The 25,983-nt window shown below is 53.0% G+C and overlaps 1 protein-coding gene across 1 annotated transcript; it reads left to right on the forward strand.

Moving 5' to 3' along the window:
• Positions 1-6,679: 6,679 nt before the first annotated feature.
• Positions 6,680-19,418, forward strand: SPINT1 (serine peptidase inhibitor, Kunitz type 1). Its single transcript, XM_004380640.3, has 10 exons — positions 6,680-7,260; positions 14,741-14,868; positions 15,325-15,463; positions 15,558-15,728; positions 15,902-15,928; positions 16,224-16,349; positions 16,472-16,522; positions 17,264-17,434; positions 18,018-18,065; positions 18,487-19,418. The coding sequence occupies exons 1-10, from the start codon at positions 6,801-6,803 to the stop codon at positions 18,696-18,698; spliced, it is 1,533 nt and encodes a 510-aa protein (XP_004380697.1). The 5' UTR covers positions 6,680-6,800; the 3' UTR covers positions 18,699-19,418.
• The last annotated feature ends 6,565 nt before the right edge of the window (positions 19,419-25,983 follow it).

The following is a 25,983-nucleotide window of genomic DNA, read 5'->3' on the forward strand; positions in this document are numbered from 1 at the left end:
TGGGCAATCATTGAAGAGTCTTAAGCAATGGTGGTTGGGCAGGCAGACATGTTCAGATTGAAATTTCCAAAAGAGCATGCCGGCTTTTATGTGGAAAAAGGATCAGAGGGTACAGAAGCGTTCAAGGAAATAGTCAGGGGGCCACTGCAGTAGGGCTTGACTGGGGAAGGGGGTTCTGTCGATGGTGAGAAGTAGACAGACCAGAGAGCTATTTCGGAAGTAATACTTGACAGAACTTGGTGATAGATTGGAGAGACACAAAGATGCAGACTTCACAGGATGCCTATACAGGGACACAGACAGATTCACGCACAAACACCCAGCTGCAAGGAGCCTCTCTGAGCCTGTTTGCTCATCTAGTAACTGGGGCTTGGTGAGATTCTGCTTGAGCATGCAGCATGGACAGGGTGAAACTCAATGGCACACAAATGAGTTTTGTCCATTATTTGTAGTGTGAGGCTCCTTATTTACATTCCTCCATCTCAGCATTGATACACATCTCACAGGCCTACGTGTGTCACCATTCATCAGTAAGTTTGCCCACGATAAAGGAGCTCAGGACCTGAGACAAGATGGGAGGAAAAAGCTGCCAGGACTGAAGGACCATATGAGGGCAGGGCAACAAAGAAGATACAGGCCTGTATTACTTTTCCCCCAGTTCCTTAAGAAAAATCCTTGTTTCTGTGTTATCAAGGGAATTAGTGGGCTTTTACTTAGAGTGCCAAAACAAAAATTTATTCTGTAAATACATACAGTGCAGTGAATTACTTAATGCAGCTCTTCTAGCCACAGTCTTTGTAACTCTCACCAAATGACTGGGTGGGACTATGCAAATGAGGTATGTGGCTCACCAAGGGGATTGGATAGCTTGCTAATAACGTAAATAAGGTACATGGCACCCTTGTGGGGGTGGTACCATGCAAATAAGGTGTATGGAACCCTAATGAGGGCATTGGTCAGTTTTGCCATCCTGCTGGATTTAAAATGAGCCAATCCCAGAGGCAGGAAGGGAGGATCTCACCACCACCAAGAAAGAAAAGCCAGGAGTGGAGTGCATCCTTTGGACCTGGGATCCCTGCGCTGAACTTCCTAGATTCAGGAGACAGAGAGAGAAAGCTGTAACGCCAGAGATGGAAAAGACGGCGTGACGCAGTGGCAGAGAAATGGTGGCAGCAGTGACAGCAGAACCAGGAGACAGGCAGGAGACAGGGTGGTGGTCTTCCTAGCCCACAGGTGAGAGAGTTGAGCACCTTCGGGCAGGAGGCTTGCTGGCGGGGTGGGGTGCCTCCGGCAGAGCTAAAAGAGCTTTGTAACACTTGCCTGAGCAGGGCAGAGGCCAAGGGCCAGGGAGAGGCATGCCTTACAGGCATGGCTGAGAAGAGTCTGTCCTGACCGAAGAACTCTATCCTGAGTTGTTTCTGATCCTGAATTATAACCTGTTACTTCCCTAATAAACTACATAATCGGGAGTACAGTCTGTGAATTCTTGTATGATCAAATCCAGCAGAGAAGTAGGAAGTGCCATGGGAGGGATGGATGGCGTTAGAATTGGTGAAAAGTTTGAAGGGTGGAGGCATGCCTGACCTCCAACTCAGAGGAATCAGCCTTGGGCTGTTGATCTTGATTCTCCTTCCCCCTTGGAAGTTAAAAGAGGTCAGACGCCTACAACACGTCATTTTGACAGTATATTACCCTCTGTTTCAGTTATTACTGACATGTAACAAAACACCCTAAAATTTAGAGGCTTAAAACAAAAACAACGTTTATTTGCTCACTACTCTGCCATTTGGGCAGGGCTTGGCAGGGAGAGCTAGTCTCTGCTGGGGCAAGTCAACTGGGAATAAGGATGCAAGATGGTTTCACCCAGCTCCTGAGCTGGGGTAGCTGGAATGACTGGGAGCTAACTGGGCCTCTCTCTCTCCCTTCATAGTTTCTCGTCTTCCAAGGTCTTGATCTCTTCAGGTGGCCTTTCCTGCAGGGTAGTCAAACTTATTTACATTGCAACTGGCTCCAAGAGGGAACAGTGGAAGCCACAAGACTTCTTAAGGCCGAGGCCCAGAAGTCACATGGTGCCATTTTTGCTACATCCTATTGGTGAAAGTGGAGCCCTGGTGGTGCAGTGGTTAAAAGCTCGGCTGCCAACCAAAAGGGTGGCAGTTCGAATCCACCAGTCGCTCCTTGGAAATCCTATGGGGCAGTTCTACTCTGTCCTACGGGGTTGCTATGAGTCAGAATTGACTCGACAGCAACGGGTTTGGTTTTTTTTATTGGTCAAAGTAAGTTACAGTACAAAGGGGTACTGTTGGTGGGCCATTTTTAGAGACAAGCCACCACACCTTCCTAGAGATGCCAGTAGGCCACCATCCAAGACAAGGCACTCAGTGTTCCTTTTCAAGCAGTGGTGTTAAGGACTAAGTAGTGTCACCGAACTATCCACTCCTAAGAACAATGGTCAGTACTGGTGATGTAGCAAATAGGAGTGAAGTCTGTGGCACAAAACCCAGACCATCTCTCTTCCCAAAGTTCACAAAGGGAAGATGAGCCACATGGTCTAACAAAAGAGCTTACTCATCCAGATAGCTTCCCTTGTGCCTGCAATATAGAACTAGAAAATGAGATCATTTGGAAATGCTTTGCAGGAAGGCAGCTCAGAATAGTGGAAAGGGCGCAGGACTGGCAGTCAAGAGACCTGAGGTCTAGAGCTGACTCTGCCACATTCTAGCTCAGTGTTTCTGGACAAATCAAGGTACCTCTCTAGGCCTCAGTTCCCTATATGTAACGGAAAGAGCTTTCATTAAGGCCCCTACAAGCTCTGAAACTCTCTGCTTCTCCACAAACCAAATTTATGAATCCATCCAGGGAATAGCTGGCTCTGGGCACATTTCCAGAGAGGATCTTGGGGTCACTGAGGGTCTGAACGGGTGAAGGGCAGATGAAGGCAGGGCTGGAGGAAGGAATCACATGGCAGTGTGCAGGGTGGCCTGGAGTCCATCAGGAATCTGGCACCGAGCTCAGGGCAAGGGCAGCAGTGAGAATAGACAAGATGGAATGGATGTGAGTGACTACCAAGGAAGAGAGTCAGGACTTAAGGGCTGGTTGGATGTTTGTAAGGAAAGCCCAAGGAAAAGCAGGGGCACAGATAATGCCAATGTGACTGGGGCAGTAAGACCAGGGGAAAAGTAGAGAGAAGAGAGATTTGAGGCTAAATATGTGGAGCCCTGGTGGCATAGCGGTTAAGAGCTCAGCTGCCAACCAAGAGGTCAGCAGTTTGAATCCACCAGCCCACTCCCTGGAAACCCTCTGGGGCAGTTCTACTCTGTGCTATAGGATGGTAGGGTTGCTATGAGTTGGAATCGACTCAACGGCAACGGGTTTGGTTTTTTTTTTGGGTTTTGGAGGTTGTCATAATGTGTTTTTTTCTTCATATTGAAGCATTCTGTGCTCATTAAAGGGAACTTGGAAAATATCTTAAAAACTAGAAACAAGAAAATCTTACACCATATGCTCACCATTGAAATACCATCACTACCTCAGTTATCCAGTCCTGCCATAATGGACATATCACAAGTAGAAGGCTTTAAAGAACAGAAATTTATTTTCTCACAGTTTAGGAAGCTAAAGTCTTGGCCGGGTCAATTCTGTGAGCCTCTCTCACAGTTTCTGGTGTCTGTCAGCCATCCTTGGCATTCCTTGGGGTTCCTTAGAGTCTGTCCTCCCCCTGTATCTGTATATGTCTATTCTGGCCTTTTTATCACTCAGAAGTGATTAGGTTTACGATTCACCCTGTACTGCTGTAATCTCATTAATGTAACAAAAGAAAAATCCTGTTTCCAAATAGGATCACATGCACAGGTACAGGGGTTAGGATTCCAACACGTATTTTGGGAAGACACAATTCGATTCATAACAATCACTTTCAACACAGATGGATGATTTTACAGTCTTTGTCCCTCACGTGTAGGTTTTCTTTCTACATGTGAGAAGCAGCATAAGGTAGTGGGAAAAGTGTGGTTTTTTTATGTCAGAGAATAACCCTATTCCGACCCCATAGCAACCCTATAGGACAGAGTAGAACTGCTCCATGGAGTTTCCAAGGAGTGCCTGGTGGATTTCAACTGCTGACCTTTGGTTAGCAGCCGAACCCTTAACCACTAAGCCACCAGGGTTTCCATGTTGGAGAATCGTGGGATAAAACCCTGGCTCAGTCACTTTCTTTTCAGGTCACATTTATAGAGCACTCATGGCATCAAGTGTTCGACCTGTATTAATTCATTTTATCCCCACAACGACCCTATGAAGCCCCATTTCATATACAAAGAGACTGAGGCACAGAGAGGTTAGATAACTCGCCTAAGGTCACACAGACAGGTAAGTGGCTGATGAAAACTTGAACCCAGTAGTCTGCCTCTGAGCCCACAAACCCAATCCCTATATAACCCTGTCTCACACTCCTCACTATGGGACATTGATGGAGCTACTGAATCTCTCTGCAAAGGGGAAACAATTCTCTGAGTTGTCGTGAGCATTAGCAATCGTATGTTAATACCACCTAGCACACAGTAGGCATCTCAACAAATGATGGTTGTTTACCACTTGAAAATGAGTTTTTGTCCCAAGCAAGTTTGAGGAGAGGGTGAAACCTCCAGATGAAGTCAGAATTGCAAGCACAGTGAATGTTTGGGCACTGAAGCAACGAAGTCAGCCTCCCTGGGCTCCGATCCCTGCTCTGCCACCTAGCTGCCACACGACCTAAGTTAGTTCACTTGTCTGAGACTGTTTTTTCATTGGTAAAATGGAAATAAAAATGGTACCCACGTCCTTGGTTTGAGTACGAAATGGGGTAGAGTGTGGGAAGTGCTAAGAAACAAGGGTTTGGAACACTGTCGGTGCTTGATAAACACAGGTCTTTGTAACTGAGCGACACATACACAAACGAAATGCCCGTAAGGTTGTATTCTCCTGTGCTAGGGTCCTTGTATGTTTAAGGTATTAAAGGTACAGTGGAGAAAAACTAAATCCTTTACACTCAGTAACTGCACAATCATTTGCTCCATTCCCAGCATACTGTCATTGCCCTATGTCCACCACTGTGCCAGGGGCTCTGGAAAAGTCCAGAAAATCCAGAGAAGGGAAGACACAGACCCCAGATTCCCACAGTCAACACCCACGATGTGGGCAGCTGGGGGATCCCGCAGTTGAGCAAGGGAAAGGTTCAAAGAGTTGGCTACAGGACCACCAGGTAAAGCTGCCTTAGGTGAGAAATGGAGAAGACCCATCCCACAGGGTGGAGGGCGTTAAGCCATCATGAAAAGGTGTGGGATTTTTTTCTTTTTTGGGAGAGCGTGGACTGGACCGATCTTGTTCTGAAGGGAATGGTCTTTTAAGAGGAGTTCTTCACTCAGGAAGAGCAATGAGCTTGGCTTCAAGGATTGCAAAGTTCTGTGAAGGGCACTGACTCAGTGACTTTGGTGAACTAGAACCTTTAAGTTTCTAGGGAGGATGAAAATGGCAATTTCACTGCGGAAAAAGCGGTCATCTCTTAACCAGGAGAGGTGAGGGAACCTGAACTCCAGGGAAGGGGGCCAAAGCGCTCTAACAGAGGCTCCCCTTCGACAAGAGACGGGAAGGTAAACTTTAATACAAGATGAGGAAGGACCTCAAACAAAAGGGAGCCACTGTGGGTCAAGCAGCTAAGCCTGGACTCAGGAAACTGCCTCAGTTTCTCACTGAGGCAGAACGAAGGGCTTCCCGATGGTGGCAAGGGCGGTCACACTGAAACAGGCATCCCGAACTCCGTAATCAAAGGTTCTCTTACCTCAGAGAAATGGAAATGATTTCCCGAGGGCAGGTGACCGACGGCCAGGTCATTTGCAGCGGGCTTTCCCTGGTCTCTCCTCCCCCAACCCCTCCACAAGCTGGGAATGCTGCTCAGGACAGGAAAGGCAGGCGGGGGGCAGCCGCCCCAGAGCGCTGGGCTGTTGCGCGCCCGACTTCGCCGGAGCGTCCCAGCCGTGGGGTCGGGGTGCTCTTCTGCAGCGCGGGGCCCCTCGCGGGGCTGGGCTCGGCGGAGTCGGCGAAGAGCAGCCTCGAAGGGGCGCGGCCAAAGGAGGGCGCCCGCGCGCCTCGCAGCGCCTCGGGGGGCCGGGCTGGGGGAGGGAAGACCGCAGGGCGGCGGGGAAGGGCGGCCGGAAGCCGGGCTTGGGGGGCCGGGCCGGGGCGCACCGGCCGGGGCGGGGCTGGCGGCGCAGGGGATCACGTCCTGCCCCGCCCCCGCCGCGGTGACTCAGTTTCACCAAAAGCTACGCCGAGGAGTTGCTGATCCCCAACGCCCCGGACACCGGTGCGGAAGCGGCGGCCGGAGCCGCGCAGGAAGCCGGGACCGGAACCCCGGCGGACCTGGCCCCACCCTGCTCACCTGCGCAGGTAACCCGGGCCCGGAGCGGGAGGCGGAGCGGGCTCGGAGCATGTTTGGCCTTTTGTTCTGCGCTCGTGCTGGTGTCCGGGTACGTGTGTTTCTTAGCCGTCCGTCTGCACGTCCGTCGGGCGGTTGGTCGCGGGATTGTGCGTGGGAGGGCCGGGCCCGCGAACCCCGCTTCACCCGCGGGGTGCCGGGTGTTTCCCCGCCCTCCCCCTCACTTCCTCCCGGCCGACCGCCTCCCTCGAGGTCTCCCCGGCTGATGAGGTGTGTCTCCTCCTCTGTCTCCTCCCCTCTCTCAGTTCCCGAGCACTCTCAGAGGCCAGAGGCCCGCACTGTGAAGGTGACCCCCCACGGGAGGAGGGCGACGGCCCCCGGGAGGACGATGGCCCGCGCCCGCCTCGCTCCGGCCCGCGTCTCTGCCGCCGCCGCGGTGTGGCTCCTGTGGGCGCTCGGCCTCCCGGGCACCGAGGCCGGACCGCCGACCTTGCCCCCCGGGCCGCCGGCGGGAGCCGCCTGCCTGAACCGCTTTACCACCGGGGTGCCTGCCTTCGTGCTCGACACCGAGGCCTCGGTCAGCAACGGGGCCACCTTCCTGGGCTCCCCCACCGTGCGCCGCGACTGGGACTGCGTCCGCGCCTGCTGCGCCACACACAGCTGCAACCTGGCGCTGGTGGAGCTGCGGCCCAACGGCTTGGAGGACGACACCCCCTCCTGCTTTCTCATGAACTGCCTCTACGAGCAGAACTTCGTGTGCAAGTTCGCGCCCAGGGAGGGCTTCGTCAACTACGTCATGCGGGAGGTTTACAGCTCCTACCGGGAGCTTCAGACCCAGGGCTTTGGAGGTGAGGAGCAGGGTGCCGGGCTGGGTGGCTTTGGAGGACTTCAGGAAAGGGGCTGATTAAGGAGGCCTGGGGACAATTCCTCCTCAGAAATAGGCAGCATAAAATAGTAAATAGAGGAAGGGGCCCTGCTTGGGAGGGTGACATCCTGTAGTTCAGACTCTGAATTCACGATGTTCAGAGGTGATGGAGGAAGGCCTTCAGCTCTGGGGTGTGTGTATGTATGGGAGAGAAGAGGCGGCTCCCCAGGCTTCCTCACTTCTGGCCCTGATAGGCTGAGCCTGGGAGTGAGCTGTCTGAAAAGGTGCCTCTGGCCACGGACTGCCCTAGGTACCTCGAGGCCCTGTCAGATGAGCCTGCTGACAGTCTCCTCCACTGGCTGATTTAGGACTGGGTAGCATCTCCGTGCTCCCCACCTCCCAGGACATATTGGCCCTTTGGTGGTCTGGGACGGACCACCAGACCCCAGAGACTAAAGAGCAAGCCCAGTCTGAAGATGATGCAAATCCAAAAGAGTGGAGGGGAGTTGTTGTAGACACAATAGCCTTGAGGCTCTGGGGTGGGGGTGAGGAGGGTTGCTGGTGAGTCAGCTCACTTGGTATGTGTACCTGGTAGGGGAGGGATGTCAGCTGTCCCAGCAGGTGTGTGTGTGTGCTTGAGTTCATGTACCCAGCTGACTTCTAGAATGAGCCAGACAGGGCTCTCCCTGCTTAAGATCTGGCAGTCAAGTTATCTACTCACCTTATTTACGTCCAGGGATAAGGGTTCAAAGTGGGGGCCTAGCCCCTCCAGAGACCTTTGCTCCCCATTGTCTTTACCTGCTGTTCTGACCAGGTGGGGCTCTAGTGCAGAGGCAGGTCTTGACGGTTCTGTTAGCACCTTACAGTTTACTGAGCGCTGCCCCACACATTCTCTCACATAGGCCTCGTGACAACAACCTCTGAAAAGGGTGCTAATAGTGGTCACCCTACTTTTTAGATCAGGAAACTGAAACTCTGTTATTAAGTAATTTCCCCAGGATAACATGCCTGTAAATGGTAGACTTGTGACTCCAACACAGGGTCACCTCCTATCAGACCATTTCCCTGGTAGAAACCTAACACTCTGACCTGAGACAGCCCAGAAGGGGACAGACCAGAGCAGGAGAACCCAGCAGGGGCCAGGACTGGGCGGGGTCTGAGTCTGGGAGTGGTCTCTGTTCTGCAAAGTCAGGAAGGGACTCTTCTATCAGTGCTCTGGCCTTTTCCTGGGCTGATCCCTCCCCTAGGCTAAGGGCCTCACTTCTCCCTAGCCTTCCAGTGGTTCTCTTGGGCCTCTGAGGAGAGATGGGATGAAATGGGATGGGGCTTTGATGAGGGGCCACCATCTCTGGGCCAGGCTGGGCCCCAAGCCCCACTGGCCCAGGACTAGAACCTGTTCCTCAGGAAGTGGCGGATGTGTAGGTGGTGAGGGCTCTAATTGGCCTGCGCTGCTTGGGCCCCTCTTGCTCCAACAGAGGCCCCGCAGAAGTTCTACTCCAGGGCCAGAGCCCCAAACTCTGCGGTCTGGTCAGAGAGCTAGCTGGACTGGGGCCACATGGCCTTGGGACCAACCTTCCACATCTGGAAACCCCCAGGACTGGCCTGTTTGGCACATGAAGGTGGAGCGGGGATTTCCTGGGGCATTTCAGAAGCTGGACCTTGCTTTGGGGAGTGGGGGAAGCTGTGTGTGTTAGGGGGTCCGTTCTTAGCTGAGTCCAGCTAGAGAGGCTGGAGGTGGCCAAGACCAGTGTAAAGGCATCCTGGGAGGTTGGGAGGACAGGGGCAAGGCAGGCAAGGGGAGGCTGGTGCTTACACCATCTAGACCTTTGATTCTTGAGTTGGCTAGAGAAATCCTCCCCAGGGTGGGTTTGTTGGTTTGTTTGTTCCCTTTTCTCCGCCTGCGGCCGGGCCAGTTCAGTCCAGATTCCTGAGCTGGGAGGCTGGAGGAGCTTGCTCCTTCCTCCACGCCCCTTCTGCCCTCCCCTCTCATGCTTTTGGAGGAGTGGCCTTCGGAGGTAGAGTCCGTGATTCCCTGGAGATGTTCTGAGGTCTGGCAGCTGGGGGAGGGGTTGGTTTATTGCCACTGAGCCCTTTGCTCTCTTTGGGGTTGGGAGGAGGGAGTGGCAAGGCAGGGCATCTGCCCCTTGGTCCTTGGGGCTTGAGAGGACAGAGCTATGTGGGGATGGGACGTTCCAGACTTGGCCCAAGTTCTGCTGCATCACCCTGCCTGCCACTCCCACCCTGGGCGCCTGGTGGGGCTGGCCTTCTGCTAGGTAGACCTGTTTCAGACAGCCAATTATTTTCTGTAAAATGCAAAGAGGGAGGAATGGGGCCCTCCCAGCTCAGCGACCCCTTGCCGTGCCTCTTGGCTTTGTCTCTCTGCGGTCGTCCTAGGGCCCCGTCCTAGGGCCCGGCCGGCCATCCTCCCCTGACTACCAGCCAAACCACTGGGCTGGGAGTTGCATCAAGACAGGCACTTTCTTTTCCCACACTCCCTGTCCTCTTTCCTCAAAACCCCTGAAACCCAGTTCCCCTTTTGGCATTTTTGTACACCTCTCTCTTGTACCAGAGTCCCTGGATGGAGCAAACGGTTAAGCACTAGACTACTAGCCGAAAGGTTGGTGGTTCAAACCCACCCAGAGGCGTGTTGGAAGACAGGCCTGGCGATCTGCTTCCTAAAGGTCACAGCCTTGAAACTCCTATGGGGCAGTTCTACTCCGCGCACGTGGGGTCACCATGAGTCACAATTGACAGATAACAACAACAATCCTCTGTACCGTTTGACATATTTCTCTATGGAAACTCTCCCCTCCCTTCCCTTTGCTGTCACACTATGCCCTGGCCTTCCTCGGTCTGTGACTCTTTGAGTCCCCCACTGGCCCTGTTTTCTCTGTCTCATCAAAGAGGGATCCCTGTGACTCAGCCTCCTGCCAGCTGTTCTTATCTCTTTACCTTCTCTTCTTCCTATGTGCTTACTCTTAAAACACTTGAAGTAACCCTCAGTAGAGCCTCTTTGGAGGGCAAGTTAACAGTACCCATCAAAGCTTCAAATACACATAACCCTTGACACAGCTCACTTCTAGAAATTCATCTTGCGGCTGTATTTATACATGTGTAGAACAACTGACTAGCCAGTTACTGACTGTAACATTGTTTCTAATAGCAAAGAATTGGAAAGAATCTACATGTCTGTCAACACACCCTATAACTGAATGTTACAATCAAACCTAAAGCAGCATGGTTTAGTTCTTAATAGCAGAAAGAAGGAAGAAAGGATTGATTAATTTAAATCAACAGGGAACTGGTCAACCAAAAACCCAACCTGTTGCCGTCGAGTCGGTTCCAACTCATAGCGACCCTATAGGACAGAGTAGAACTGCCCACAGGGTTTCCAAGAAGTGGCTGGTGGATTTGTACTACTGATCTTTTGGTTAGTAGTTGTCTTAGGCATCTAGTGCTGCTATAACAAATACCACAAGTGGATGGCTTTAACAAAGAGAAATTTATTTTCTCACAGTCTAGTAGGCTACAAGTCCAAATTCAGGGCATCAGCTCCAGGGGAAGGCTTTCTCTCTGTGTCGGCTCTGGAGGAAGGTCCTCATCATCATCAGTCTTCCCCCGGCCTAGGAGCTTCTCTGCACAAGAACCCCAGGTCCAAAGGATGCAGTCTGCTCCCTGCACTGCTTTCTTGGTGGTATGAGGTCGCCAACTCCCTGCTTGCTTCCTTTGCCTTTTCTCTCTTGAGAGAGAAAAGGTAGTGTGGGCCACACCCCAGGGAAACTCCTTTTACATTGGATCAAGGATGTAACCTTAGTAAGGGTGTTATACAATCTCATCCTAATTCTCTGTAACGTAAAATGACAGTCACAAAATGGAGGACAACCACACAATTCTGGGAATCGTGGCCCAGCCAAATTGATACACACATTTTTGGGGGGACATAATTCAAACCATGACAGTAGTCAAACGCTTAAACCACTGTACCACCAGGGCTCCAGAAAGGTAAAATAAATTATACAGTGGAATACTATGCAACAACAACAAAGGAGGCTATGTATTGCTAGGGAGTCATTTCCAATATGTATTAAGGGAAAAACAAGATGAAGAACTTGCATGCTTGTGAATTCAAAGAATGTCTCCGAATATTCACACACAGACACACACACAACTGGTAAAAGTGGAGGCCTCTAGAGAGAGGAACCTGGGTGAAGAAGAAGACGGACCTTCGTTTTCACTACCCTTTTGTGCTTTCTAAATTTTGTATCATGTAAGTCTATTGCCTAAGCTAAGAAAAAAACAACAACCCAAGATTATAAAAGCAATCGAAATCACACCTCTAAGCGGATCTGTGATCTACAGCCCACTGTTTTGGAGTGAGCAGGAGCTGTGGAGTCAGACAGACCTGGCTTCCAATTCTAGCTCTGCTGGTTAGTGACTGAGACCCTGAGCAGACCATTTAACCTGGTGTAACTTCTCACCTGTCAAGAGAGCTGGGAATGCAGCTGTGGCAGGTGGTTATGAAGGTAGGTGACACAGGCCAGCACACGTTTTCTGTAAAGGTCCGAATAGTCAATATTTTAGTCTTTGTGGGCCATACCGTCTGTATCGCAGCTCCTCGGCTCCGCTGTTACAGTGGGAAAACAGCCGTAGACTGTGTAAATGAATGGGTGTGGCTGTGTTCCAATTTATGGAGACCAAAGTTTGAATTTCATGTAATTTTCACATGTCACAAAATATTATTCTTCTTTTGATTTTTTTTTTTTTTTTTTTTTTGGCCAACCATTTAAAAATGTAATGGGCAGTGGGTCAGATCTGGCCTGTGGGCCATGGTTTTCCAGCTCCTGAGATAGGCAATGCAGGTAAAAGCACCTAGGTCAGGTTCCCTGGATGGTGCGAACAGTTCAGCAGTTGACTACTAAGTCAGCCTTAGTAGCTGGCAGTTCGAACCTACCCAGGGGCGCCTTGGAGACAGGTCTGGTGATCTGCTTCCAAAAGGTCTACTCTGCACACGAGCGGTGGCCATGAGTCGGAAGCGACTCCAGTCGACAGCAACCAACAACAACAGGGCATGTAATACCACAACAGATCGAGTGCAGATGATGAGAATCTAAAGCACGTAGCACAGTGCCTTCACCGAATATAATAACCGTGACCCCAGATCTGTCTGCAGCCCTGGCCCCTCTGGAGCTCCCACCACATCTCCCACTGCCTGCTGCTGACTTCCTCTCTGGACGGTCTTTCCTCCCTCCAGTCCAACTTCTGTATAACTGAATACACATGTTCCCTCTCAGTCTGGTTTCCCTTCCGCTTGTGCCCTGGCTCCCCAGCCCCCGTCAGGCCCAGGAGGCTGAAGTGTCTGCGGCATTGTTTTTCACATCCTCCTTTCCATTCCTTGGCTGGCTCCCTAAGTCCCACCACTCGCGTTGCACTGCTCGCTCACCTCCCACCCCCACAGGAATACTTCCTAATGTGTTAACAGCTGCCGCTGCCCAGAGAGCTCTTGGGGCCCCCTGCTGCCCAATCTCTTGGCCTCTCCCTGAGCGTTCCTGGACCAGGGCCATGCATCCAGGAGGTCAGTGTCTGGTGCACTGGGACCTTCAGAACCCTGCTCCACGGTCCACGGCCAATGTTTCTCCCCTTCCTGTACCAAAAAACAAAACAAAAAAACCCAGTTGTTAAATACTTAAATGTTACTCCTGCTGTGGGCCTAAGTCCAAATGTCCTGGCATCCAAGACCCTTTGAGGTCTGTCCCAGCCTAGCTCGTCTCCTTACTGTCCACCAGACTAGCCTTGCAAATTCCTAACTCCTTGCTTTGGTTAATCGTGTTTTCTGTCATCATCAAGGACACCACACATCTTCCTCACAGCCAAACAAAGACATCCCTTCTTCTCCCTCCTCCAGAAAGCCTTCCCTTATTGCCCTAGGCTGCTGGGGCCTCTCCCTTCCCCGAACGTCCCCTGCCTTGTCCCCGTCCACTTAGCCCACGTTGCTTGTGTTGGGGTTCCATGTGCTTTTATCTTATCTCCCCAACTGGGCTGTGGTCTCCTGAAGGGAAGCATATGACTCTGCTGTGGCTGCTATAGCCAATGACTACAAATTAGGTGGCTCAAAATGACAAGAATTTATTCTCTCGTTTTTGGAGGCCAGAAGTCCAGAATCTCCCTCCAGAGTTTCTAGCGGAGGGCCCTTCCTTGCCTCTTCCAGCTTCTGGTGGTTCAGGCGTTCCTTGGCTTGGGCCTAATCTCTGCCTCCACCTCTGTCTTTTCTGCCGTGGTGTTGGGTTTAAGGCCCACCCAGATAACCCGGGCTGATCTCATCTCTAGATCCTTAACGTAGTTATGTCTGCAAAGACTCTTTTTCCAGATAAGGTCACATTCCAGAGATTAGGATATGGCCATGTATTTTGTGGGGCCACCATTTAACCCACTACAGGCAGAAATCCTGCTGTATGCTTTTCTCCCTCGCCCAGCCCCTAACGTTGAGAGTGGAGAAGCCTCAGGTTGAGGGAGGGCATGATTCCCTCAGGACCCCTTGTTGCTGGATGTGGAGTCTGTTCACAGTGGTGATAGAGGCACCCTCTTCCCTCGGCCGCTCACCCTGGGGCACCGTGGGATTGCCATGTTGTTGCCCAGCGATTGTGCTTAAGGGCTCTATCCAGGTGGTCAGTCAGGGGTCTCCCCCAGCCTCTGGCCAGCAGAGTGAGGGGTGATAGGTTCAGTCACACATTTATTTGGCTTTCTGAAAATATTGTTACATTAACTTTTTAAAAGCAATTAGCACAAATACCTGCTTATTGTAGGAAACAGAAACAAGCCAAAAAATATATATGTGTGTGTATGCATGTATGTTGTGTGCACCGCGTCGATTTCTGACTCATAGTGACTCTGTGAGACAGAGTAAAACTGCCCCATAGGGTTTCCTAGACTGTCATCTTTATAGGAGCAGATCGCCAGGTCTTTTCTCCCGTAGAGCTGCTGGAGGGTTTGAACCACCAGCCTTTTGGTTAGCAGCCAAGTGCTTAACCATTGTGTTACCAGGGCTCCACGTGTGTGTGTGTGTGTGTGTGTGTGTGTGTGTGTAAAAACCTGTTGCTGTCAAGTCAATTTCAACTCATAATGACCCTGTAAGACAGAGTTGAACTGCCAACCTTTTAGTTAGCAGCCGAGCTCTTAACTACTGTGCCACCAGGGCTCCATAAATATATATGTATATATTCCCCACCCCCATCAGACAGATGGCATATGCTGTTTAGTAATTTGCTTCCAAAAAAAAAAAAAAGGTTTTACAACATAAAAATGTCTTCAACATACCAAAGACGTAGTAAAGAGCAAAAAAGATCGTTTAATTGTGAGCTCCGGCCTGCATCCCATGCAGGATCTAGGTCTCACCCATACTGATCCACTGACCCCCAGGAGACACCTGGTCCACAGTGGGAGTTGACCCAACCTCCCCTTCTGTTCAGAGTCTCGGGTCCCCAAGGCCTGGGCAGGCATGGACTTGAAGGTGCAGCCCCAGGAACCCTTGGTGCTGAGGAGTGAGGAGAATGCAGATTGGTACCTGCTGCAAGGCGACACGGCCGTCAGGATAGAGGTGAGGTGCTGGGCTGGGTCCTTGGCCCTGCTTAGCTCTCAGGAGGACTGGCCAGCCAGCGGCTGGGGACAGGGTGGGGTGATAGAAGCTGAGGACGCATTTAGTGCCCGCTCCCTCTGCTCTCCCCAGGGGTAGATGTGTGGCTGGGGACGGGGTGCGGGTGGTAGAAGCTGAGGACGCATTTAGTGCCTGCTCCCTCTGCTCTCCCCAGGGGTAGATGTGTGGCTGGGGACGGGGTGCGGGTGGTAGAAGCTGAGGACGCATTTAGTGCCTGCTCCCTCTGCTCTCCCCAGGGGTAGATGTGTGGCTGGGGACGGGGTGCGGGTGGTAGAAGCTGAGGATGCATTTAGTGCCTGCTCCCTCTGCTCTGCCCAGGGGTAGATGTGTGACAGGGAGGGCCTGGAGAAGCCCAGGGTCATCAGGTGGTGTCTGGCCTGATGGCCACTCCTGTTACAGAAAAATGACCAGGACCACGTAAAGTTCTGGGGACTCCAGGAAGGCACCTACCTGTTCCAGCTGACAGTGACCAACTCAGACCAGCCAGACGACACTGCCAACATGACGATCACTGTGCTGTCTGCCAAGCAGACAGAAGGTGCGGGAGCGGGAGGGGAGGCGAGGCAGCACTGGGAGCCGCGCTCCGCTGATTGGCTCCGAACGCCCCCTCTCACACGCTCCCCTCCCCCCAGAATATTGCCTGGCGTCCTACAAGGTAGGCCGCTGCCGGGGCGCCTTCCCGCGCTGGTACTACAGCCCCACGGAGCAGGTCTGCAAGAGCTTCATTTACGGCGGTTGCTTGGGCAACAAGAACAACTACCTCCGGGAGGAAGAGTGCAAGCTAGCCTGCCGGGACGTGCAAGGTGGGCCTCTGAAGGCCGCTGGGAGGCTCGGGCGAGCTTCCCAGGGTGGATAGTCTCTTCACTGATGAGGGAGGTGGGTGGTGGGGGTCCCTAGTCCCAGCCCCCCGCGCCCGTCTCATCTCTGCTGGGGCCTGGCCCTGCTTCCCCTCACTTCTCTGTTCTCTCTCTCCCAGGACCCTCCGTGGAAAGGCAACATCCAGGTGGGCTTTGCTCCTTTCCCTCTTTCCCACACCCCCGCCAGGGACCCCCCCCCCACTTTGATGTCCACACCCCTGACCATTCCTGCCTCAATGAGACGTGGAGGGATCACCCGCCTCGCCCTTTCCGGCCCAGCGTCCCCCTGCCAGGGTCTGCCCAGCTCCTGTGTAGGAGGTCCAGGCGGTGGTAGAAGGGAAAAGCGGGCATGCGTTGATGCTGTGCTGGGGCAGAGGCTGGACGGGTGGTGACCTCTGTGCTCCTGCGTGACCTCACCCCACCCGTCCCGCCCCCACCCAGTGTGCTCTGGCACCTGTCAGGCCACCCAGTTCCGCTGCGGCAATGGCTGCTGCATTGACAGCTTCCTGGAGTGTGACGATACCCCCGACTGTCCTGACGCCTCCGACGAGGCCACCTGTGACAAATGTGAGGCCTGGGAAAGGGAGGAGAGGGGTGTGCAGCGGGTGGGTGGGGGGTCCTGACATCTCTGCCCTGCGCCCCTGGGAGACCCTTACTGGGTCTGAGCCTCTGACCTTTCATCTCTGCAGACACCAGCGGCTTCGACGAGCTCCAGAGCTTCCATTTCCCCAGTGACAAAGGTGAGAGCCCCCACCCCCAGGGTCAGGGCAGACGCTGGCACTGCCAACCTGCCCTTCCAGCCTCACTCGTATCCCACCATGCTCAGGAGGGGCCTGTAAGGTGGGTGCAGCTCTCTCCAGATGAGCAGCGTGTTCCCTGGCTGGCTCCTGGGCTGTCCTCTCTGGCTCACGTTTCGCCGGCCTCGGTCATTGTCCTAAGACTGTCATCACTTCAGCCGTGCCCATGTAGCATTGAGATGTTACTTATATTTTTTCTATAAATCAACTCTTTTTTTAATGTATTTTTAAAAGGAAATTTCACATCACTACATAAAGGAAAGCAGCTATGACTTGCCACAAGTGGAGAACGACGATAAAAATAAATACAATAAAGCAGTGTTCATCAGTCTTAGCTGGACATAGTTGCCTGCCAAGGCTTAGGCCTGAGGCCCCTCCTCTTGGTTAAAAAGGCAGGTCAGCCCGTGTTAGAAAATTGAGGCTGCTTCTTTGGCACAGTCAAAAAGTTGGGAGGGAATGGAGAAGGAAATAACTCTGTGAGCGGTGTAGTTTACTTGTGTGCCCAGGGTTATTGTCCAGAATTTGTGTCCCTTGCTTCTGGCAACGCTGCCCTGGGCTCCTGAGGCTCCGTGAGCCACGGCCCCCTCTCAGCACGAGGCGGGATTGGGAGGTGGTGGGCAGCTCGGTGGGTGGTGCTGGGAGGCCCCTGAAGTCACTCGCCCCTCTGCCTGCTGTTTCCCCCAGGGCACTGCGTGGACCTGCCAGACACGGGACTCTGCCAGGAGAACATTCCCCGCTGGTACTACAACCCCTTCACCGAGCACTGTGCCCGCTTTACCTATGGCGGTTGTCATGGCAACAAGAACAACTTCGAGGAGGAGCAGCAGTGTCTCGAGTCCTGTCGCGGCATCTCCAGTGAGCAGGGCGGGGGGTGGTGGCAGAAATGGGAGAGGCAGAGCTTAGCCAGAGCCCTCTGCTCTGTTCTCAGAGTGCCTGGAGTGGGCGTGGGGGAGATGGCAGCAGGGGGTGTCTTCATTTCCTAGTGCTCCTGTAACAGAAACACCACACGTGGGTGGCTTTAAAGAAGAGAGATTTGTTTTCTCACAGTTCAGGAGGCTAGAAGTCCAAATTCAGGGCATCAGCTATAGGGGTATCAGCCCTAGGGGGGAGATCCTTGTCTCTTTCAGCTTCTGTAGCCCGGAGGGTTCCTCAGTTCCTTGGCGACCTTTGCATGACATCTGTCTTCCCCGACCTGTGCTTGCTTCTGTGTCTGATTGGCTCTTTGTATAGCTGCGACGTGATTAGGTTTAGGGCACACCTTGCACTGATGTGGCTTCATCAACATAACAAAGAAAACACCATCCGCCCAGTTAGGATTCCAGCACAGATTTTGCGGGGACACAATTCAACCCATTACAGGGGATCTGGAGCACTGGGGAGCAGCTGGGTCTCAGAGCCCTTAGTGTTGACTGCTCTCTCCCCCCTCATCACTTTGCAGAGAAGGATGTGTTCGGTCTGCGCCGAGAAGACCCCGTCCCCAGCATAGGTAAGCCCTGTACTGCCCTGTCCCTGAGGTTGACAAGTAGGTATCAATTCAAGGATCACCTCCACATCATTAGGGGAGACTACCTAAGCTGTGTTGAGGATCCTGAGGTTGCATCTAGGGACAGAGTGCCACAATCACACAGTGATGCCGGCCATGGCCAAGGGAGGAACTAGAATAAAACGCATGCCGGGTATTTGCCATCAGGGTCCCAGGCCTTTCTCCAGGCTTCTTTCAAGTAAAGCCACCTGGAGCCTAGACCTCTGAGCTCCTAATGGAGTGTCAGCCTCCTCATGTGCTAGAGGTCTGAGTTGGGTGCCCATGGCCTTCCACAGCTGGCACCATTCTGACTTGGTCCCTTGGATAGAGTGTGGGGGTGGGCATCAGAACCAGGAGCCCCTCATCCTGCTGCTTCTCCCCTCAGGCTCCGTGGAGGTGGCTGTTGCGGTGCTCCTGGCCGTCTGCATCGTGGTGGTCGTGGCCATCCTGGGTTACTGCTTCTTCAAGAACCAGAGAAAGGGCTTCCGCGGACACCGCCACCGCCACCCCCCACCCCCCACCCCCGCCAACTCCACGGTCTCCACCACTGAGGACATGGAGCACCTGGTCTATAACCACACAACCCGACCCCTCTGAGCCGGGAGCTGCCTTGGCCCTAGCTGGGGTGCTCATCAGTCTCCTGGCCTTGCTTCTTCCTCGCCGAGATGGAGGCCTGGGCTGGGGAAAACTTTGGGACCAGACTCCCCCTGCCTGTCCCCTAGGCCCACTCTGCTCAGAGGCCAGGGCTCCAGCTCCTCCTGGAGGTGCCTCAGCTGAGCTTGGGCCAGGTGATTCTGAGAAAGCTCAAGGGTCTGGAACAGGAAAACCCCCTGAGCCAGGAGTCCCATACGCAGATGGACCTGTCACTTCAACCACCTGCCTCGGATTTCAGAGGAAGTTGACGATGTGTTTCCTGTTCAGAACTGCCTGCCCCTACCCATGGCCACCTCAGGGTGTGAGGAGAACCTGAGACAGTGTCAAAAGCTGGAGGCCCCCAACCCTGTCCTCCAAACCTGGACTGGGCAGAGGGGAAGGATCTCTGTATATTTTGTGCTATAAAGAGTTGCTTTTTGTTTATTTAATGCCGTGGGGTGGGTGAAGAGGAGTGGAAGGCCGCTGTATGGCTGCTGCCTCCTTTCTTCCTCTTCCTCTTCCTCTTCCTCCAATATTGAGTTCTGACCTTGACCATCCCCAACTGGCCTGGCCTGGCCTACAGAGCCAGAAAAGGCCCAGGGGCAGAGGAGGGAGTGGCTGCACCCCTTCCTCCCTCCACATCACACCTCCACCCCCTCCCCACCCTGTCATAGGCCCCAGTCCACCCACAGAGTAATAAAAGGGTGTGGTCTGTGGGCTTCTGCCTCCATTCTCTGGGCCAAGGAAAGGACACAGTTGCTGGGGGGAGATGGTTCTGTCTTCTCCAAGTCCAACCAGTTCAGGCTTTGACCACCCTGTTCAGCCGGTTTTCCTACCTCTCCCGAAACTGTCCCAGCCCCTGAGGGTGGAGAGAAGTGTCAAATTTGACCACCAGAGGGGAGGGCGAGAAGGCCAAGGCCACAGTGCTGCTGTGTAGGATTGTTTCTTCCTGGTCTGAGCCTCCGAGCAAGCCTGGTCAGTAGCTGGGGCAGTCTTCTCAGTGTGCAGATGGGGAAGGTTGCAGATTTGAACCCTGGTCTCTTGTACCAACTCCCTTTGGTCTAGTGGCTGGTAATGGGGGTCCCATCTGGCCCAGGTCACCAGCTGTGTCCCTTCCCACCCACAGAAACCTTGGCTTCTTCACAGGAATGCAGCCTTTAGTTGAACTTTATTCTTTGACCCTCTCCTGGTCCTCCAGAAAATCCTTCTTTTATTCATTCAATAATTTACTGAGCTCCTATGTGCCCAGCCACTGCCAGTCATCAGAAATTTGACTTGTCAAGACAAGCACGTAGAAAACAGTGTGGAAGTGCTTTACGTAGCTCAACTTACTGTCTCTGCACACAGCCTCGCGATACAAAACCAAAGCCACTGCCGTCGAGTTGATTCCGACTCATAGCGACCCTGTGGGGCAGAGCAGAACTGCCCTGTAGGGTTTCCAAGGCCCTGTGATCTAGGTACTGTTATCCCTATTTCACCAGTGACGGTGATATGATTGAGTATGGTTAAGTGAGTTCTCAAGGTCCTAGAGCTGCCTGGGAGAGAAGGGTGAGAAGCAGACTGTGATAAGGGCTGTGCAGAGAAACGGGAATGTGAAAGAGGTTGGGGCTTCTAAGTAATTGAAGTACAACCTACATGAGCCTACAGCTCAGTGAATTCCGTAGCTGCACACCCCCGAGGCAAGCATGCAGATCAGACTGAGAAGCGCAGGCACACTAGCACTCTAGAAGGTTAGGGCTCCTTTTGATGGGGCCCATTCTCACGCTTCATGTTTTTGTACGTGTGCTCTCAGCCTAGACCACCTGCCCACCACTCATCCCTCAACCTAAGCTCTTTTTCATGAAACCCGCGCACACCCGGATCAGGGGGCTCTCCCTGCTCCACATTCCTGTGTCTGCTAAGAGGACCTGGGCACAGAGCACCCCCTTGCTTCATTCACCTGGCTTCCCACTGGGTGTAAGCTTCTACAGAACTGCGTCATCCTGGGCTCCAGCAGCGCATCCATACTCCCTCCATCTGCAGTAAATGGTAGCCACTCACTAAATGCTGAGTGGATGCCAGGGGCTGGGGCTCGTTACCTGCTCTGGCACCTGGAGCATCATATTTCCCCTCTAGCACCCTACTTTTGCCAGCCACTCATCCATCCTTCGCGGTCTGACACCCATTATCGATGACGAGTACTTCCCGGCCTGGGGTGATTAATGACTCATTAAAGCCTACGTCTGTATCCCAATGCCTAGAACAATGACCAACACAGCGTAAGTGCTTAATAGGTCAAAGCGAACGTTCTCTCGGGGTGGGGTAGAGAGTAAGTGAGACCATGCCAGGCAGAGTGCTATCCTTAGGACCAGCTGCTGGGGTCTGTGTTGGGTCAGCTCTGGCGGTAGGAGCTGTGATCCCACATGGAGCCGTTAGGGGGCGCTGTCACTCCTCTGGGCGCTGTGTTCTCTGCTGCACAGGTTTGAGGACGGGAAAACAGGCAGGTGTCAGATGCGTGGAGCAATGAAAGCTGAGATGCAGCCTGTGCTGTCCTGGAGTTTACACTCTGGATTGCTGGCGGCGGGGATGACACAATGCGAATACCACTTGTCCCCAAACCATACCTGATCTCTCTGACTTCCCCAGCCGCCCTCCGCTCTGAACCGACCCAAATGAAGTCCCTTTCTGAGAACTTTGCAGAGGTGGTTGTCTCTACCTCTAATGCCTCTTTGCCCGTGGAAAGCTCCGACTTACCCCCTGATCCAGCTGGTAGAGCCTCCCGTGGCTCCAGCCAGAGGTCGTCATTTCCCTGTCCATTCTCATGTTGCTCGCAGCCCTGCTGCATGTATGTGGGCCACGTTAGTGTGTGTCTGGAGTCTCTGGGTGGTGCATGCAGTTAACACGCTCAGTTGCTATCCAAAAGGTTGGAGGTTCGAGTCCACTCAGAGGCACCTCAGAAGAAAGGCCTGGTGATCTACTTTTGGAAAATCAGCCATTGAAAACCCCATGGAGCACAGTTCTACTCTGACACATATGGGGTCACAGTGAGTCAGAGTCGACTCAACAGCAACTAATTTGTTTTTTTTAGTGTATGCCTTCCCTCATCTGGATGGGAAGCTCCTGGGGGCAGAGACTGGGTCTTATATCCCATGCTAGGCCTTGCTTGTTGAACTAAAGCAGAGACTGGTCCAGCCGTGAAAATTAAGGAGGAGGTTGAGAAATGGTTTCATGGAGGAAGTATAAAATGAGGTGAGCAGGTGGGTGTGGGGTGTTCCAGGCACAACAAAATCATAGCAAAAACTGGGCGTGGAGATCATGGCCTTGTTTGTTTGGGCACCAGCAAGCTGCTCGGTTTGACCCAAGCAGTAAGAAGAAAAACTCAGAGGCCACATTGGTGGGCACTTGGAGATTGGAGCAGGGGAAAGAGATCCAAACCTATCTTTAAGAAAGAGGATCTGGCAGGAGGTCCTGGGACAGGTAAGCAGGCCACATCCTTAACGGTCGCACTACAGGGAGGACAGAGAGAGGAAACACCAGTGAATTCGGCAAGGTAACCTGTGTGAGGTACGTGGTCGGTGAAGGCTAGTAAAGACGTCACCCACTGACAGCCTGCAGTCATGCTTTATTTTGACCCAGACAGTGGTTTAATTTCTTGAATTAGTTGTCAACATTGAAAGAACCAAGAGATTTCACATAAAATCCGTATTTCTAGCTTCTCGTGAAAACGTAGGAGACCTGGCAGTCCTGGACCCACACTCCCGCTAGCCGCAATCTAAGTGCGAGTTTTGGGGTCCTCTTTAGCCAGGTGGGTAACAGCACATCCACAGCCCCCATCCAGCCTGCCGCTTCCAGGGTTAGGTGCTTGCCTAGACCCTCCAGGCATTCAGCTTTGGAACTCCCATCCTCTTGTCCCTTATAACCCACCCTGCCTTCCCCATATTCGGGAGTTGTCTCCAAAACCATATTGGTCCCAACATTTCAAACAAACACGGACAAAAACTGGGTGGTTTCTCCCTCCCTGCCAACTTAAACAAACAGCCCTGAACGAGGAGCGCTTTGTCCTATTGCACAAGACCACTCCCTTCCCCGCCCAGCCCAGCCACAGATAGACTAAAGCCTGGGAAGGTACCTTTAAGCTCCCCTGGGGAGAAGTCAGGGAGCCCTGATGGTGTGGTGGTTAAAACGTTCGGCTGCTAACCAAAAGGTCAGCAGTTTGAACCCACCAGCCACTCGGTGGGAGGAAGATGTGGGAGTCTGCTTCTGTAAAGATTTACAGCCTTGGAAAACCTGCGGGGCGGTTCTAGTCTGTCTTCTAGGGTCGTTATGAGTCGGAATCCACTCGACAGCAAATGGGTTTTTTTGTTTGTTTGTTTTTCTTTTGCAGGAGGAGGCGGGGTGTTGTCAATGGCCCACCTGGACTTCCTGACCAAAAAGCCCAGCTTTAGCCCAGGGGGTTGCCTAAGCCCTGCTACCCACCCACCTGTATGTCGCGTGGCACTGCAGGGTGGCCGCCTCACCTGAGAGCCAGCGTCTCTGGCCTCTACCTACAGCGGCTCCTGGGAGTTGTATCAGCAGAACCCAGAACCAGAAAGATGAAGAAAACAGACTGCTAAACAAATAAGGAGGCCCCTTGTTGTGGGGTTTAAAAAAAAAAAATAAAGATGCTATATGTTTATTTTAAAAAAAGACTGAAAAAGGATCGCACCGGAATGTCAGTAGTGCTCTCTCTCATTGATAAAATTAGATTTTTTTTCGTTGTTTTTGTCAATCTGCATTTTCTAAATTTTCTGTAATGAACATCTATTGCTTAAGTAAATTTTTTTCTTTTTTTAACATTCAGATATATTTAAGAAAGAAACAAACCATCCAATCACGAAGCCCTGAAATGGGATAGAGACAGTGGGGGTGGAGAAGAGCAGTGGGCTTCTGGAGATGTGGGGAAGAGAAGGGCTCCAGGCTTGGTAACTCTAAACGTGGAAGAAGGAGAGCCTGGGTCAGCCGAGCCTCCAGCCTTTCTGGTGTGGGGCCTGGAGAGCTGGCAATGCCACTAACAGAGGAGGGACAGCTCTGAGACAAGGGAGGGAGGTGAGGGGCCAGCAGGTACCAGACGGAGGCTGATTCTACGGCGTTTATGGTTGGTTACTTAGTTTTTTTTTACCTATGCCTTGCCTTACAGGGGAGGGTTTAAGGCAGGTTAAAAGGGTCCATAGATTATGAGATAACTTGAGGATAAAATAGAAACCAGAGAGAAAAAAGTGAGAAGGAATATAAAATAGGGCCAGGGTGAGGCACAAACGTTGAAGCCTTTGGGCCATAGGCTGAGCTCTGAGCCTCTGGCCTGCTGAGGCCCTGCATGCGCACTGTCTAGAGTTGAGGGCCTGGGCTCCATGGAGAGGCTGGAGCTTCTGGATTTGAGGTGGTCGGTGTAAGGGTGAAATGGAGGAGTGGGCGAGATTGCCTTGAGAGAGCAGCAGAGCGGTGGGAGGTGGAAGAGCAGAGGGTGAGAAAGGACAGGGGGAGGAGGGAGAGGGAGGGCGGCGGGAGGAGGGAGAGCAGGAGGAGGGAGGAGGGAGAGGGAGCAGAAGAGGAGCGGTCAGCGGGGCAGCAGGCGTCATAGAAAGAGAGACGTTCAAAAGGTGGGGGTTTCACCCCCTGCCAGGGGTCCGGAAGAAGGAATCTGGGGATGAGGAGGTGGGCAGACCATCATGGATGGTTGAGAGAGCAGCATTATGGGGTGACCAAGGTGGAAACCTAATGAGGGCGGGGAACAGGGTGGAGCGGGGAGGTAAGAAGAGCCGGAACCCTCACCACGGAGACTGGAGGGCTGAGACAGGCCTGTGCTGAGTTTTGGGCTGCCCAGAAGGAATAAGCATGAGGGAGAGGCTGAAGGCACAAGGGAGACACATGGACTGGAGTGATTACGTTGTTGACCCACTAACTTACCTGGGATTTTCTTCCCAGTGGGTTTGCTCTGACCCCTCACACTCTCCTGGGGATCCCTTTGCAACCTTTACGGCCGTGAGTTAACTGGGTTGACCATGGGGTTGATTTGTGCCTCCCAAAGGGGGGGCCCATAGTGGTCTATGAAAAATAACGGAGTTTGACTAAACAACAAGATCCCTTCTGTCCCCAGACCATGACTTTGGCCAAGCTTTCTGGTCCTTGGAGTACAGAACTGGGAGAGACTGTCAGGGCTGAGGAGTTGAAGCTCAGACGTGGGCAGTGACTGACCCAAGGTCACACAGCCAGTGATTAAAGGCAGAGCAGACTGGGAGGCCAGTGTTCCTCACCCCCAAACTCTTTGCTTCCTATACCTTCTCCAGACAATTGGCTCCAAGCTCTGTCCCTTCTCTGGAAATGACATAGAGATACCATGAGCCCCAGCAGGCCAAGAAGCTGTCAGGGCTGGTCCAGGCCCCAGGAGGCTGGGAACCATAGGCCCACACCACACCCATGTAAATACAGGCTGGTACTGATACCCCTTCCTTGGCTCTCAACAGCTTCCTCCAAATCTGTTCCCCGCTATTATCTTACTTATCCCTGCGGGTTTCCTGGCAACCAGGGAGGGGCAGACGGTATTAGTTCCACTTCACCACTGGGAGAAACTCAGACAAGGAGGAAAGCAGTAATTTGCCCAAAGTCACCCATCAAGTCAGGGATGGGGCGGAGCCTGAGCCTGAGGCCAAGTGGGAGATGGAGTGGTCAGCGGACCACAATGCTTGTTGGGCAAAGGAGGGGCTGGTAGGGAGAGGAATTCACACAGCCCCTGGGGCTCCCTGTCTCACCAGGAGAGTGATCTCGCAGGTCCCAGAGGGAGACCTGTGGGGGCAAGCTCCCCTTGCTCCCCAGCTGGTGCAGGGCACTGGGAAGGAAAGGAAGACAGGCAGAAGCAGCAGAACATGGCCTCGGAGAATGCAGGTCTGAGGGAGGATGCGGTCAGGGGTCAGAGGTCCCCGGGTGGAGTCTATACTGCCTGCTTTTCTGCTAGCTTCAGGGGGTCCCAGGGAACTCCCATGCCACACTGGGCCTAAAGGCTTCCCTGCTCCCCCTCACTGCCAAGGGGCCAGGGTGTCATCTGGACACCTGGGGAGATAGGGCAATTGACACAGGTGAGGGTCGAGGAAGCCATGGAGCTGATGACAATGACTGGCTCCTGTCTTCCAGAATGGTGAGGAGGAGGGTGACCAGAGCCCAGGTTTTTGCCTATTCCCCATATAATTAGTGATAGAGGTCCCATTCAGTCTCAAAAAATGTCCTGAGTTTGACAATG

The sequence above is a fragment of the Trichechus manatus genome, unplaced genomic scaffold, assembly GCF_000243295.1.
Source record: "Trichechus manatus latirostris isolate Lorelei unplaced genomic scaffold, TriManLat1.0 scaffold00076, whole genome shotgun sequence".
Classification (NCBI taxonomy): domain Eukaryota; kingdom Metazoa; phylum Chordata; class Mammalia; order Sirenia; family Trichechidae; genus Trichechus; species Trichechus manatus.

Bases quoted from the DNA above. Each gene is read 5' to 3' on its own strand.
- SPINT1 (XM_004380640.3), top strand. From the start codon at position 6,801: ATGGCCCGCGCCCGCCTCGCTCCGGCCCGCGTCTCTGCCGCCGCCGCG. The intron at 14,869-15,324 runs GTGAGGTGCTGG...CTCCTGTTACAG, and splicing joins ACACGGCCGTCAGGATAGAG to AAAAATGACCAGGACCACGT. The intron at 17,435-18,017 runs GTGAGCAGGGCG...ATCACTTTGCAG, and splicing joins GTCCTGTCGCGGCATCTCCA to AGAAGGATGTGTTCGGTCTG.